The sequence below is a fragment of the Heliangelus exortis genome, chromosome 2 (genome assembly GCF_036169615.1).
Source record: "Heliangelus exortis chromosome 2, bHelExo1.hap1, whole genome shotgun sequence".
In the NCBI taxonomy this organism is placed as follows: domain Eukaryota; kingdom Metazoa; phylum Chordata; class Aves; order Apodiformes; family Trochilidae; genus Heliangelus; species Heliangelus exortis.
The window spans coordinates 67,849,695-67,865,540 of NC_092423.1; the positions used below are offsets into that span (position 1 = coordinate 67,849,695).

The 15,846-nt window shown below is 45.3% G+C and overlaps 1 protein-coding gene across 14 annotated transcripts in view; it reads left to right on the forward strand.

Moving 5' to 3' along the window:
• DUSP22 (dual specificity phosphatase 22) overlaps positions 1 to 15,846 on the forward strand; it is an 80,873-nt gene that overhangs the window by 28,525 nt on the left and 36,502 nt on the right. For 2 of the 14 annotated variants that reach the window (XM_071736541.1, XM_071736544.1), the window contains exon 1: positions 9,683 to 9,989. The exons of 4 other annotated variants lie outside the window; for them this stretch is intronic. In XM_071736541.1, coding sequence (XP_071592642.1) covers positions 9,969 to 9,989 — 21 coding nt within the window. In that variant the 5' untranslated portion in view covers positions 9,683 to 9,968. Of the gene's footprint in view, positions 1 to 3,234; positions 3,315 to 9,682; positions 9,990 to 12,052; positions 12,077 to 14,692; positions 14,891 to 14,980; positions 15,003 to 15,366; positions 15,388 to 15,846 lie in introns of those variants that run through there. 8 more of the 14 variants (XM_071736540.1, XM_071736542.1, XM_071736548.1 and 5 more) reach the window with 8 other exon arrangements.

Below are 15,846 nucleotides of genomic sequence, written 5' to 3' on the forward strand. Positions count from 1 at the left end.
AAGATATGAATTACAGATGTCACTTGAATTCAGCAAACCATGCATTTGTTGCAAAGAGGTTTGCCTGTTCCTGCAAATCGCTGGTCGTGTGAAGATACTGAGGCTTTTACATTCGGTGCCATTTCCCCCCCATTTCTACACATAAGATAATGAACTGGAAAAAAAATATAATTTAAGAGTTAGACTCATGAAGATGTTTTCCTCATCTTCAAAAATTGTTGACATGCTCATATTATGAGGAAAAAAGTTAATGTTTGGTGGGTATAATCCAAGCTACAGAAGTAACACTGATACAGGATGCAAAGTCTTGTACATAACTGCAGAAAACTGTAACATATTTTTACAGTATAAGGGAGTGCTTTAAAAACCATCAAAGGATCTTTTCAGTTGCTGTTTAAAACCATTCTTGTTTCTCAGTTTTTAAGCACTATCACTCAGCACTGGTTTTGCTTCCTAATGTTGATTTCCTTTCAGCTGAGCTTTTGTTTCACAAAGTTTGCAAAACACACCTGCCTAAACATTTTGGCAATATGGAGCAAATATGAAAATGGCTTAGTATCTATTATTTCGTAACTGAAACCCAGTCAAGTTTCTTTTGTATTTTAGTATGATATTGTAAGCCACACAGGAAACATATGTTCACTTCTACAGTGACTTATTCTAGAATATTTGGTCAGATATTATCAGCTATATAATATATTACAATTACTCAGTGTTGGCACCACTCCTAAATACAGCCCATCTACATGCATTATACTTCCTTTAAGGTATTAAAACAGTATAAATTAGTTTTGTTTTCTTCCAGACAACAAATGAAGTAACCACCAAAGCAGATGAAACAATAATAAAAAGAAAAAAGACACTGTGAAATTTCCTGAAATGTCTTACTTCTTTATTTACAAAAAGGTAAAGTGAATCTTTTATGACAAAAGTTGTTTCTTTTCTTACTGAAATCAATGGCAAAGCTTCATTGACTTCAGTGGCAGAATAGGCTGCTCCCATTAGGTGGTAAAAATACAAATCCTGACTGTGCCTTCATGGACTTCAGTGTAAAATCACATTAACCCTAATGAAGTCTAACTAGAGTTTTTTTATTTTATTCCCTCTAGGTGTGTTTGAGTCTTTTTGAACAAAGTTCCCAATGAAGAGACAAAAGTATATTTGCTCTCAGAACCAGGTTTAAACAAAAAAACCTGTTTTTGTTTTAAAAAACAAAACTTAGTATATCTACTGATAAACAGAACATTCAACTTATGTCATCAGCATTGCCATTTCAATGGAAATATATTGCTTTGGCACAAGTAGTGCTCTGGCACACATATTCTCAGGTTAAGGGGAAGTTTAGACAGAAGGATGACTAAAAAATTTCTGCTCTCAGAGGCAAATAGATCTCTTTGCTTCCTACCTCCCTCCCCATTCCAACTCCCCCAACATTTTTATTATGATATTTTTCAGAAATCTTTTCCCACGATTCCCTAAAGCTCAAAATGCTCATTAAAAAGCCTTAGTTTGAAGGAAGGTCCTTTTGTGGATTAGTAACTGGCTAGAGGATGAAAAGCAAAGGTAGGAGCTACTGATCATTTCTCACAATTAAAGGAAGCTGCAAGAGGAAGTTAGGGGGAAAGAGACTGTAACAGGCCCTGCATTCTCCAACACATTCACAAATAGGCTGGAAGAGGTGGTGGTTAGCCAAAGTGACACAAAGTTGTTTCCAGTAGTCAAAAACAAAAGCTGCCTAAGAAATATCAAAGAGATCTCAAATTATCAACTTAGTGGGTAGTGAAAGGCCAGAGAAAAGACAAGGCTGATAAATACAAAACAGTGCATATGGGAAAAATACAACTCTGATAACTGCAAACAGTTCTGAATGAGCAGCTGTCAGTCAAGAAAGGGATCTTGGACTCACTGTAAATGTTAACATCAGAACAACCAGCTTAACATTCAGACCAGGGACTGGGTGTGCCCTTGGCTCACAAACCTGACCTGCTGGTTGCCAGAAACTTCAAGATATAAAAGAGGAAGGAATCCTCTGTACTCACCCTGTTTCTCATAGGTGTCCACTGCTTGCCACTGTTGAGAGAAGATGTAGAGCTATAGGGATCTTTGCTATGACCTTGAACAGCTCCTCTTGCATCACTGTGTAGAATGAGCTGTTTCAGACAGTAGATCTAACCTGGAGTCACAAAGAAAAGTGAACTATAGAGAAGTATGCAACCTGAGAAGCAAAGTCTCAAGTCCTGTCTGTAATCAAATCCCAGACAAAGGACCAAAGGATCAGAGCAAACACAAAAGCCTCAGAGGGGACCACAAGCAGACCCTGAATTAACCTTTGAGAGGTTAGAAGCCTGCTGGGCATTCCTGGGGCTTTAGCACAGGGGATGACCAAGACCCCAAAATACCACAATAAAACATAACAGGAACATCTGAAAGAGCTCAGAGACAGATCTGAGCAATATGTCCTGCAACTGTAAGGTGTCCAATAGGTGCAGAAAGAGACAGGCATCAGCTTAGTGAACAGAATGTATACAGGGAAGGCAGAATCAGCAATTCCAGTAATTCTTCCCTTGGAAAAAGAGACTGGCTGAAAATAAGATCAATGACCTGTCAGCCTAAAAGCAAATGGGACCTGTCTCCAGAGTAGTAATCCTTATCTTCTATGGCATAAATTTCCCGATGACTGTGCCCGTTGTGCTGAACAATGCATATGGGTTATTATAATGTCTGAAAAAGTCTTTAGTTTAATGACCTGTAAGCTACAACATGTGCAGTGGAGTACAGGTTTACATATCAAGATCAGATGTTAATCTGTACTTGACTGGGACACAACAGTGGAGTAATTTGTCAGCAGCTGATATTTTGCTCAGCAGACAAAGTGTTCAGCAGGAAGTGATATTTGAAGATCAGGGATTTGCAGAAGTGTGGGAAAACAGGTATAGAGGCAAAGAGTCCTGGCATTGTTACTGCTTCCAGAGCCTCTCTTGATTCACATCCCCAAAGGTATTAAACAGTTGCTGAGAGCAGTTGCAATCATATTGAACCTGGGCATCTCAGGTGGCCATATACTTGGAGAGAATACACATTTTTTATTATAACTTGCAGAAAGCGTGCAGACAGGGGGCACTGTGTCTGCTGCTTGAGAACATCGGAGTACTTTACACCTCTACACCCAAAAAAGGCATGCTCCTTGGCTGTGCTCTGCTTATCTCCTTTCCTCAGCTGTCCCACAGTGCTCACAGACAGCCCACTGAAGTGTCCTGGATATGCAGAATCCCAGAAGCACTGGAGACATTCTGCCAGACTTTCCTGGTAACCAGGTAACTTGGAGGCAATTTTGGAAGGACTCTGTTGCCACGATCAGATAGATAACTGCCAGCAGGACAAAGTAACCAAACCAAGTGAAACCTTGGCAAGGAAAATCTGTTAACTAATTCTGGATGATGATACTGATGTACCAAGAGCAAGCCACCAGTCCAAGCAACAGTGGAAGGGCCTCAAGAGTAACCAAATCTTGAAGAATGTAGTGAATATATTGGAAAAGCAAGTATTTGGATTGTGTTTTTCATTAGCAGTATTCAAGAACTACTATCTCAGATTTTGACCAAGAAAAAGATATGGAACTGAGAACTGTAACTTCAACTGTTTTCGGTTTTCCAAACACAGGAAGTCTTCACACATATCCCATTAAGCAGAAGCTATTGGGAAAATGCTATTAAAAAAAAAAAAAAAAAAAAAAAGGATTCTGCCCAGTGCTTTGGTTGGAGGCACCCTGTGATTCCTAAGTACCACAGTTACATTGAGCATCATGATCAGCTACCTTCTGGCACTGACCACAGCTGCTTCTGGGGCTAATTTAAAGGTTCCTGCTGATTTTGGTGGGTCGCACCCAGTAACTCTCAGCTGATGGCTGAACATCTCAATGATGTTCACCAAATTTCAGTAGGAACTTAAAAAGTGACCTCTTTCTACTCTGAAGAGTTTTCATGGACTGAATAAGAGAAATGGATCATATAGTCTATTAGCTTCCTGTTTTATGAAGGCTGTGTTCCCCTAGGATTACATGTATATGCCCTGGAAGCAGAAGTTAGACCATGATAACATTTTTTGGAGGACAGTTTGACACGTGTCCAGAGAAATGAACACACATGGAGCTTATCAAGGGAACACATTTGGATATTTTCAGTCACACTCAGCGATGGACTATTCTTAGTAACAAATAATATACATGTGCCTTGCAGCATGTTTTTTGATAGCCTTGGTTCTGTTCTCTAGGGATCTCATATTTTACCATGTTTCCAAAGAATCCTGGATTAAAAGAAAATGTCTTATTCTTCTTATAACATGGCAATTTCTCGCAGTGGAAGATAGAGCTGCTGCTAGAACCAATGTCTTTCTTATATACCTGCTAGAGGTAAAAGTGTGAGGTTAACCTGGTAAAAATGTGCAAGTCAAAGCAGTATACACAGAGGGTTAGAACTGACTGATATAAATGTTAAAGTAATTACATCTTTTTCAACCACTTAGTAAAATGAGAATTTTCAAAGCTTATTATTTTTTCCTCTCTCTGTTTTCTAAATGTTTAAACCAAGCACCCCACAGCAAACAGTCATGAATTTTAAGGTGGATTAATTTTTTTTTTTTTGAAAGCCATAAGTACCTACAGACAAAAGCAGCCAGTGTCAGATTTAAAGACACAGAAGTGCAGTAATTTAGCACACGGTTGCCATGACAGCTAACCTACATCTAAACTATCCTAGATGCTTTTCTCAGCCATTCTGTAGTGTTCTTCCCCCTGTCTGGATTGTTGGTTCCTTTTTTTTGAGACCTGCCTTTCGCAATGCCCTTTTTCTGACACTTTGGCCTCATCTGCCAGTTCAGACCTTTCATCCTGGGGTGCACCATGTTCTGTTGATATTATCTATCAACACATATGGGACAGGAGATAATCATCATCCAGCTACCCTGTCTGTGGAGAACAGCTTCTTGAAAGCTGATTTCTGCTAAAGCAAACCACAGTGGTAACTCTACTTGGTTTCAGGACTTAAAGCTTGCTGCAACATCATTTATTTTGATGAAGTTACTGCAGATTCACAGTGACATAACAGAAGCCAAATTTGGCCTTAAGATGGTGAATTCATTAAATGGCGAATGAATTTTGATCTGTGGATACAGGGCAGAAAATCAGGGTGCTATCTCTTCTATCCAGAAAACAGGCTTTGTTATGCTTCAGCGATGTTTATTACCAAGTAGAAATCTTAAAAGGCAGCAAGTCCTCCAAGCTCTTTCCCTTCCATTGACCTCCCTCTCAGCACAGTTGGAAAACAAGCCCAGAGCAACTTTATGAATTTTCAGGTTACATGGGTTATTTCTGGTGAAATAGTTCCTTCCTGTCAAATCACTCTATTACAGAGGAAAACCATTCCACTGACTATTTCTGACCAATGGTCCTTTTTATCTCTCTTGTTGCCACCTCTGAGAACTAAGTTGTGACGCTGCTTCAGGGGAACCCAGCTCAGGACTTATCAGTTCCTGACAGATCATGGAAAGCCAACGTGCCTTCTGCTGATGGCTGAATGTGAACTCAGGGTTTACAGAAAGTGAAATCAGAAGATAAGAATTAGAGAGTATTTACTGACTTATTTTTAATATAGTATTCTCAATGTACTGTCAAAGCAGAAGTTTTGTATAATTTTTTAAAGAAGGTTCAGTTTCAGTATTGGTTTAGTTGTTTGTTAGTTTTCAGGCAGTTGCCTGAAGATTTGGCATTGCCAGAGACATTTGTGTGCAAAGTAAACAAGTGGGGCTTACTCAATTTATCATCCTCATATCACAAAGAAGTAGAAAAGTCCCTGTATTTGTAGGATTACAGGCCATGCCAAAGTGATTTACCTTTTCAGGGATACTGGAAGCTATGAGATTCAGCAACAGTTTTTTGCTCTTGTTTTCTGAGTTCATTTATTCACTCCAGGCATCTCAGGATAGCTTGCTTTTTAAAATGGACCTTTAAAAATATTAAATACGGTGCAGATAGTAAGCACAAAGAATAGGATCTTGAGCAATGACAACTAATAAACACTTTATGATGATTTAGGCTTGCTGAAGACCTGTCCCTGTAAATACATTATGCGATACTTTATTGAACAACAGCTGAAGAACTAAAACAATCAGGTTTTGGAATAGCTGGCAAGAGACAGGTCTGGCAACAGTATCAAGATGCTCACTCTAGACTAGTGAGGAGGGAAAGGAGTTAATGTACATCATATGCACTTAAGAGAGAAGTGGATTTCCTCCCACTGCTTTTAATCATGGTATGTTACACTCCCCCACTCTAGTTTTTGCTCTTTCACTGCAAAAAACTGCATGCATGCAATACAGTTCTAATAAGGGAGAGCACTGCAGGGTGAAGCTGGGATCCTTAAGGGAGTCACAAAACTTGAAAATAAAACAGAGAATCACACTTCCCATTCCAAAGCACGGGAATGTGTGATGCTTTCCATTCAGAAAAATGTTAGATGACTAAGTTGTGTTTCATTCTATTGACTAATATACCATAAAAAATTCATGTCAGTTGCCCATACGGAGTACTTTTCAGGGCTCTTTGCAAAGATCAGAAATGCTGTTTGTATTTTACAGATGGAAAAACAGAGGTTTGGGGAACTGAACTGACCAGCCCAGACTTCCAGCATATTGACAGCAAGGCCTTTCAGTTGCCATCGACCTCTTAGCACAACAGATCCCTGCAATTATCAGGGTTATTATTTATTGTCTCACAAAAAGAAACTACTTTCCAGTGTTGCTGGCAAGAAATTCTTTCATCTGGGGGCAGAATGTGTGTAGTCCTTATTATGGCGAGCTGTGATTCATAGGTTTTGGACCTCAGTTGTATTTTGCATGGCACAAGAATAAAGTAAATTACATTCTGGAGAGTTCTGCCAATGAAATATTAAAGCCAGTAGCTGTGATAAAGCTCACTGCTATGCTTTTCAGCAGTATTGAGGGGGTAGGGAATGGAGGAGTGAAGTACATTAAGTCATGTGGCTATCCTTCCTGGCCTTACAGAGAGACTGCTCTGACATATTTGTGGCCACCCCAAACTCTGTGGAGCCTCATGGCGGAAGAAGTTCAGGAATGGTTCAAAAGCCAAAGCAGTGTCTTCCTGGTGTTAACCTGTTCTGTTGAAATCTGTGGCAGGGCAGGGCATACTGCTAAGTTCAAGAGGCTGTTGAGGTGCGTCGTGATGAAGCCAGTGTCCTGATCCTAAATGAACCAGATTGAAGCACATGTTGGCTTCCTACTGCCCTCCTGGTAGAGTTCCAGGGGGGAGACCCAGGTATGCAGGAAGCAACAGGATCTGGCTCACACTGAGCCTCCCTTAACATGGGTAGAGGTGTAGCTCAGCTGTGCTTCCAAGGCTGCTCAATTCTAAAAGAGCAGAAGAGGCCTAGCCTCAGCAGCCCATGGTGCTTGCTTTCTTCTTACAGCCCCAGGATAAGATTAATCAGTAAAACTTTTGCACCCTGCCTCTGTGATGATCACTGGATGCTGTCATGGAAGCTGGTGCTGACCTGCCTGCAGGCTGCAGACTGCTTGGAAGCTCTTCCTGCCTCAGCTGCCCTGGGCTGCATTCCTCCAGCAGCACTGCTCTTGGGTTTGTTTCCTTCCCCTGAAATTTAAGCATCTGTAGCGATGACATTGGTGTTTCATTGCAGGAGCTTTACATCTTCTTAGGCAGTTAAACCAATGTATTAATTTCTGCTGGCTTTCAAGCATATCATCAGCATCTGTGGGAGCAGCACTGGTCTCTAAAGCTGTAGCAATTCAGTGAAAAGCCACTGTAGAGGTAGTCTCTGTCTCTGTTTGTGCTGATCTGACCCCACGGGGAGCTTCTGTCACACACTGCCCACAGCTTTCTGTGGGGTTGGTTCACTGAATGAGTTTGGTGTTGGGTCAGACAAGAGTCAGGGTTGTTCAAGGAAAGAGTGACAGCTGTAAAGTTGAAGGTATTGTGGAGGACGTGGGACTGCCTCTTTGGCAACAACCAACATTTGATCAGAGCAGAAGGTTGTGGTATTGTCCCCTCAGAGTGTTTGTATTGGGAACCACTCTCTCTGTGTGACGGTATCCCATCACTCATCTATCCATCATTTCAGAGTTTATCCATTCATTACTTGATACCTGGCTTGGCTGCCTGGTGGTTTTACCCTGTTCTCCATCTTTCACCTTTCCATTGTCTACCTTGGGCTGCAGATGCCCCTGACCTGCTTGGTCCTACCCAACTGTGCCCAACAAGCAACCTTTTGACATGATAGGACTTTGAATGACAGGTGACATGTGAGTACCCATATAGTAATGTTTTGTTGATTTTTGTGGGGTTTTGTTTCAGCATAGGATTTGTTTATTTAATGATAGCTGTTGAGGGTGAATATGCAGTAGTCTACAGTGGGATATGGTAAGAATCTCAACGAATTTTTATACACATTTCAGACCAATGCATGTATCCATGCACAGGGAACCACACAGGTGGCCACAGAGCAGCACTCCTTGTCTTTGCATTTGAGCCATGCAGGATTTTACTCTTTTGGGCATGCTGGTAGGCTGGTTAATGGGGGGAGATCTCATGTAGCAACGTCCTGTCCCCACGTATTTAAACAGTGTGTATCCTTTAAGTCCTTGCCTGCACTCCCTATTGTGTTAACTCTTGGGAGTAAATTTCCTTCACTAACCACCAGCCCCTCATCACCACCCTGCCCAAAAAGCACATCTCTGTAGCTAGCACGATATGGTTGTATCATGTCACACTTAACTGTGCATTAGGGAGAAAAAGCATGGGTTTAGAGGCACTGAGCACAGCTTTGAAGCCCCACCTGCTAGGACTCTGCAATGAGCATCTTCCCCTGCCAGAGGAGTGGGGTTAGAGCAGAGGGCCTCCACAGGTCCCTTCCCACCCCAGCCAGCCTCATTCTGTGATGTCCGAGTCAAGCTATTTGCTTTCTGCTCTTTGTTCATCTCACTTAAAGACACGAATATCCCTCGTGTCCTGTGCCTGCGGTGCGGTTGGGATCAGAAACCAGGAGACCAGGTCAGCACTCGGTCGGTGACAGGAGGCAGAGCCCGGCTCCGCTCCCCCTGCACCCCGACCCTCACGCCCGCCGCCAAACGCCCCTTGGCCCGAGGCCTGGCGAGGGACATGCTGGCGAGCGGGAGGCTGCAGCGGCAGCCGTGGTGGTCCCCGCCAGCCAGACCACTGCGACCGACACGGCCCCTTTGAGGCCGAACCGAACCCGGTTTCAGTCCTGCAGAGCCCGGCGGGCAGCAGCTGCCCGCTCCGGCACTGAGTGACATCGCCCTGACCTCCCCGAGCGCACCGCCAGCGGCCAATGTCTGCGGGGCAGCCGAAGCCCGGCTCTGCGGGGACCATCCCGATCCCGATCCCGACCCCTACCCCGAGCCTTCGGCCGCCGGCGGCGCTTACTCATCCCTTTAGGAATGGGGCGAGGCCGGGCCGCGTCGGGCGCCCGCTGGGTGCCGGCGGCTGCTACAGGTGGGGCAGGTCGGCGGCGCGGGGGTCGCTGGGAGATGTAGTTCGACCGGGGCGGGCAGCGACGGGGCGGCTGGGCGGCGCGGACTACAAGCCCCATAGCGTCCCGCGGCCGGTGCGCCGGGGCTTTAACCGCACGTGGGGGCGGTGGCGGGAGGCAGTTCCTGGTGGCGCGGCCCCGCGGATCGTCGTTCCCGGGGGTGGCCGAGCGGAAACCCGCCTCCGAGCCGCCCGGCAGCCAGGAGAGAGCCCCGGCCAGGGCGCGGGGAGATGCGCCTCACCCTTCCCAACAACGGCAAGCCGCGGCCCATCCGTAATTAACAATTAGCTGGTCCCCAGTCATCCCCCGAACAAGCACTGTCCCATGCACGCCGACCCCCTGCCGGCAGCCAACGGCTTCTCCCGCGGTGCTGGCGTGCGGGTCGCTTAAGCCATGGGGAATGGGATGAACAAGGTAACGCCGCTCGTCCTTGTTACTACGCGTGGGTGCATGTCCGTGGGCGAGGGCCAGCGGTGGCCGGGGGTGGTGGTCCCTGCCGCGGCGCCCCCTCCTTTGTCTGGCTCCTGGGCGGCGGGCGCCTTCTTAAAAAAAAACAAAAAAACAACCCCCCAAAAAACAAAGGCCGGGGTAGGAGAGGCTTTTCACGTCAACTTTGGGGGTCCCCCGCCCCGGGGAGGGGGTGGCGGAGGGAAGGAAGGAGAGCGTGGCTTTGCCGCTCCCTCTCTCGGGGCGCGCCTCCTTTGCAGCCGCAACGCGGGCAGGGAGGAGGCGGGCGGGCAGGAGGGGGACCTCGGTTTCGGTGATGCTCGCTCGGGCTTCCCCTCCCCGGGCTCAGGCAGCCCCCGTCGGTCTTCAGCGGCCGCCCTGCCCCCCAGCGCTGTGCTTCAGTCAGCCCCCTTCTCTCACGGGACCCCCGTTCTGGGGGGCGCCTTGGGGCAGAGCCGGCACCTCCCTGACTTGCGGCAGGACCTGCAGCGTTTTGCTGTCAGCCCGGCGAGGCCAGAGAGCGCTGAAGCTCATCATTTAACTTCCCCATCCCTTGCCTCCCCCTTTCCGCTAACGGGATTGCGGACGCCGGTCCGCACCCTCTCGGGGTCTGCCCGCCCCGGAGGCGCGGAACAGGCGGCGAAGGCGGGCTGGTGCTGGAAGGCAGCCCCGGGTGCTGGTGGGACAGGAAAGCGCCTGGCCCCGGTGGGGATTGCAGCAAGGAAGGAAGATGGATCTGTTATGCAAAGGGTGTTGGCGTTTTGGCAGTGGGGGCTTGTTGTAATCGCCCATTCCCCTGGCATGTCATGGTGGTTATCAAGGGGCACCTGTGATTTTTCTTAGAATCTCCACCTCTGCTTAAAAGCCAGGTTTGAAAGTGTGGTGGTAACTAGGCTTTTATATATATATCTTACTATGAAGAACAGAAGTTGAGTCATCTCTTGTCTAACATCCTGCTCTGGGAGAAAGCTTTGCTGTTAGCATGGCCTCACAGAGCAACAAAGTGGAGGACAAGAGCTAGAAATAGCTGCTTACTAGTTGCCCATGTCTGACCTCCTTGCCTCTGCAAGTCAGATTGGTGAAGGTCCAGAATGTGTGGCATGGCACCTGGGAGGTGAAGCCTTTTTGTCCTATAGATAGGAAATAGAAACTTTAGGCAGGGGAAGGATCTGGCTGGTTAGTCCAATTGAAGTTAGCAGGTAGGAGGTAGAACCTCCCTTGGTCCTTCTGTCCATTTTTGGTTTCCAAGTCTGGTGTTAATATTGTGATGTGTAGCCAGTCCTCAGCAGTACCTTCTAGGAGTATCCAGTTAGGAAGAAGCACATCTGGAGAGACTTCTTTCAGACTTCTAGTATGTTTGTAGTATTTTTCTGGGCCTGTTTGAAATTATCAAAACATTTAGAGTGACAGGATATGGGAAGCTAAAGTTGCACTCTAGGAAGAAAATAAAAAGGGACAGTTCTGAGCCCTTTGAAGCTTAGCACTGTTTGTCTGCATTTTATCTTGCTATGGTACTGTATAGGCAGGAATTGGCTGACTCTGGGTGATGTGGACATTTTAATTATTCTAAGCGTTGCCCTGACATGTACCATCCGGTGCTTTTGAGACAAGCAATGCACTACTTTGATTTTTTTGATTAAATGTTGAGAAGTTTTGGAGGAGCTGGCTCCTTTAAGGAGGTTACAACCATGTTGTGTACTGGCCATCAGGGGTTATTTTTGTAGGGGTCCCTGCATGTAAGTCTGGTCCTTGCCCCCTCCAGAATGTGTTTCTGTATCATCTGTTCCTTTGATCTTGTGAGTCAGTGATCTTCAGAGGGGCATGGGGAGCTGTGGAGTCATCAACACCAAGGTTGAGGGGGATATTTGTTTGACTCAGTCCAGTCTATCAATGCAAATTGCCTTAGATTCCAACTGAAGTGTGGTTTTTGTGGTAGAGCTATATGCAGATGGTAGGAGAAAAGCAGCTTATCCAGTGGTGGATTATTTCATTTAGGGAATCTTCTTGTACCCATGCCAGGGGAAGAGGATTAGTGGTGACCTGTAATGCGTATGGTAAGGAAAAGCTCCAGCTATAGCTGCTGTGGTTGCTCTTGGATGCTGAGCTTTTCTCAGTGGCATGGTCCTCCTGTCACATGATATTGATATACAATTGCACCTGACTTTATGTGGCTCTTTGGGCTAATCAAGGGCTGGAGGCCTGTCATTCTTTTAGGTGTGGTTTGTCTTTCATTGCTTGTTTTCTCTCTAAAATTGGCTGTTCTTAGTTTTTTTCTTTCAGCCCACCCAAGCCTCCTAACTTTCCCCAAATTATACTGAAAGCACTGGTTCATATTCTGTTCAGAGAATGAGAATTGGCTAGTGAATGTGTATTGACTTAGCTACTATTAATTTTTAGTGGTTTTTTTTTTTTACTTCTTTTTTAAGTACAGGATGAGTAATGGTGTATGACTTTAGAAATTGTCTGTATGGCCTGACCTGTCTTCATGCTTAATGTTTATCTTTGAGTTGTATTCAGAGTTCAAGTTGAAGTCTGTGATTGAAAATGACAAAGATGTTTTCCAGAAGCTGAAGTCTAGCAGCTGAGATGGTGACAAGAGATTGTAGTACTTAAGATTTGATTATCTGTGAACAAGGTACACTTTAGTGTAGAGTTTTTCCTGGATTTTAGATGCTGTTCCTCCTGTTACAGTTAACTGCCTGTTATTCATGCAGACTCTTCTGAAGCAGTGTTATCTCTACAAAAAGGGCAGATAAGCCCTGTTGGAAGTAGGAGTTGATTCATAAGAAATATAAATCAGTGTGGATCAGTTAGATGCAACCAGCTCTTAGGAAGCCAGCGAAGCTGCACCAGTTCATGTCAGCAGTAAATCCCTTCTCTCCCTGACCCATGCTGCTCTCCTCTACCACAGGACAAGGTGGGCTCATGTGCTTCTGTAGTGCTTGGCTGTCTGCAGAAAGCCTGATACTCTGAAGTGGAGTGCCCATCAGTACTAGGGCATCTAGAAGCAGTGTCAGGCAAGCAGCTAGATGCCTGATTATAAACAGTAGCAAAATAGCCCTTCAAGCCCTCTTGCACAGAGTTATGTTTCAGAGGCCTGAGCAACTGGAGCAGCTATTTTCCAGTGCAGGGCCCTGCCTGTGTGGAAGGTGGAGAGCGTGAGCTGATCTCATTTTAGGTGTGAATGAAGATGGGCCTTGGTGCCCTTGTTGCTTGGTTGTGCATTCTTCTACATCTGTTACTTAGTCGGTGCTCATTTTCTTAATGTTTCGGATGATTACAAAGAGGCTACTGTTTTTATTCATAAAGCAGTGGTTGAAAAGTTGACGAAAACAACCACCTTATTTTTCTTCTCTTCTGACTCCCACCCGTCCTCTCTCACATGCCCCCAGCAGCCATCAGCCTTCATTTTGCATGTCCTGGAGTTGCAGTTACTGAAGGCAGTGTGAGATGACACAGCTGAAAGTTCCCAGCCATAGTCTGGTGCTGAAGTATTAGTCAGCACGGCATGAAGATTCACTTCTTTCCAGGTAGCTTTCACCCATGGTAATGTTTCTTGCTTCTAGAATGAGTGGGACAACAAGGGTAACATCTGTCCTTGGTTGCACGCTGTCCTAATTTCCTACCACATTGCTTCGTGATGCACAAGCTTCTGGATTTTTCCTCATTTGCCAACAGCAATCTAAGGAGCCTCATTTTTGCAGTCCCCTAGTGTTTCTTGGTATCTTTAATTTATCATGTCTAACCTTAATGACAGTGAGTGGAATTAAAGCTTTCATCCTCTCTTGAGAGCACATACTTGATGCAGAAATAATGTCCTGGAGTCTAAATTTCTGTAGTCTGCAGCAGTGGTGGTGTGATTTGAGATTTGTGCTGCAGATAGGAAATACCAGACAGCTATTTAAAAATATCAGAAACGCCTTTTCCACTTTTTTTTATTTTTAAGATTAAGTCGAGGGAGGTTGCTGGGATGATCTGGTTGGTGAAATTTGTTCATAACTTAACTCCTTTTTGCTTCAGAGTATGTTTTCTGTTTGCAGAATTTGACCCTCAGCAATCACTCTTAGGTTCTCTGCTCTCTGGAACAGCTACTGCCTTCTGACTCCTAGCCTGGAATGGTGGCCTCTGAGCTGCACTTTTTGCAGAGTCATCAAGTGTGCCTAAAATAATCGATCAGTCTATGAAACCTTCAGTCTTGTGCATGTAGAAGGGCAGGGCAGAATGTTGTCAGGGTTCTTTTCCCTAATGAATATCCTGACACAGGAAACTACCCTGCTGATTTTTGCTGTCTTTGTCAGCAAGTCAAATTTGTACAAATAAAGAGGGAAGGGGAGAAAGCTGCCTGAGCTTATCCATGCAAAACTTTAAGGTCCCTGTTTGTACCAGACGAGAGGACAGTTTTCTTGTCTAGCTGGTGTTGTCAGGCAGCCCTTAATCTGTAAGCAGTTCAGGGTACAGCAAGGGTCCCAAATATTTGTTGGTTGCAGAATTGAGCCCCGTGGTTACAGCTGCTGTGACAAGGCAGGGAGAGATCACCCAGTAAAGCTCAGAGAGAGAAATGTTTGCACAAACCAAAGCTGCAAGGGAGTGTGAGGAGTGTTGCAGCCTCTGGCTTTTTTTTTTTTTTTTTTTAAAGGCTAGATAAATTACAGCGAACATGAGGGTTTTCATCTGATGAAAGCCCTGAAGCCAAGGCAGATCAGAAGGTATTTTACAGGCCCTTCTGTCAGCCTGCTGACTTTTGCCTGGTAAGCTGGGTCGCCTTTCAGCAGGACGGCTGCACTGAGCCGGGGGCTGGGGCGATAATCCCCGATGAAAAGTCCTTCATGACTTTCGGAACTTCGCGGCTGCGGGACGGAGCGAAATGGGTGGAGTTTTCCCTTTAAATAGCTGTGCCCGAGAGAGTGTTGCTGGTGTTGTGGTGACACTTGGGGGTTGCTAAGGCTTTAGGAAGTCTGTGCTGACATATCTGTATTGGTGGTATGCTCTGCATGCACTGGGGAAAAGTGGATTGCACGGTTTCACCACTGCAGTTCTTGTCTCTTCAAAGGATGTGTTGGCAGAGAGCAAAGTAATTTGCCAGATGATGGGTGTTCAGTGTGCCTGGGCTTGTGTTTGGTTTGGGGTTTTTTTTGGTTTTTTTTGTTTTTTTTTTTTTCTTTTCTTTCATGTCCTTATTGCTCTTACCAAGTTAAGAGGGTAATGAGAAGGTGTAAGGGGGGGGTAGGTGTCAGCCGGCTGTGGGTGGGTGCATGTGAGCACGTGTACTCAGACTGCATGGGATGGTCCTCAGGCTGACCTTGAAACTCCCCAGTTAAAGAAAGTCCTGTAACTGAGACCTGTGCAGCCGTCTGGGGGTGTTGGGGTGAGTGGGTAGATCTGGGAGAGAAACACGCAACTGGAGGACTTTCATGAGTTCTCTTTCAGTGTGAATAAATAACTTGTTTGCAGTGATTTCCTTTATCTGTGAGCCCCAAAATGCTGCAGCCCTGATTTGCACAGGAAAAAAAAAAACAACTTGAAGGATGTAATTTTGCAGTATTTTGTCCAGCTTGCTTAGCAGCTTTAGGCAAATCACCCTTTCTATATCAAGTTTCATCATTAGTTATATGAGGGTAACTTCTATGCTGCTGTGGGGGCAGGGGTGTGCTTTGAGGCCCACTTCATGTTTGTAAACCACTTTTGCTGTCCTTGGAGAGCCTCCATTATGTGAGAGTCTGCATGATTAACAACCGTGGCTGTCGGCAAATGCTCTTGAAGTGTGGTGTACCTAGAGCTGTGTAGCTTGAAAAGGTTGCAAAGAGGCATAAAATGTTGTTAGTGC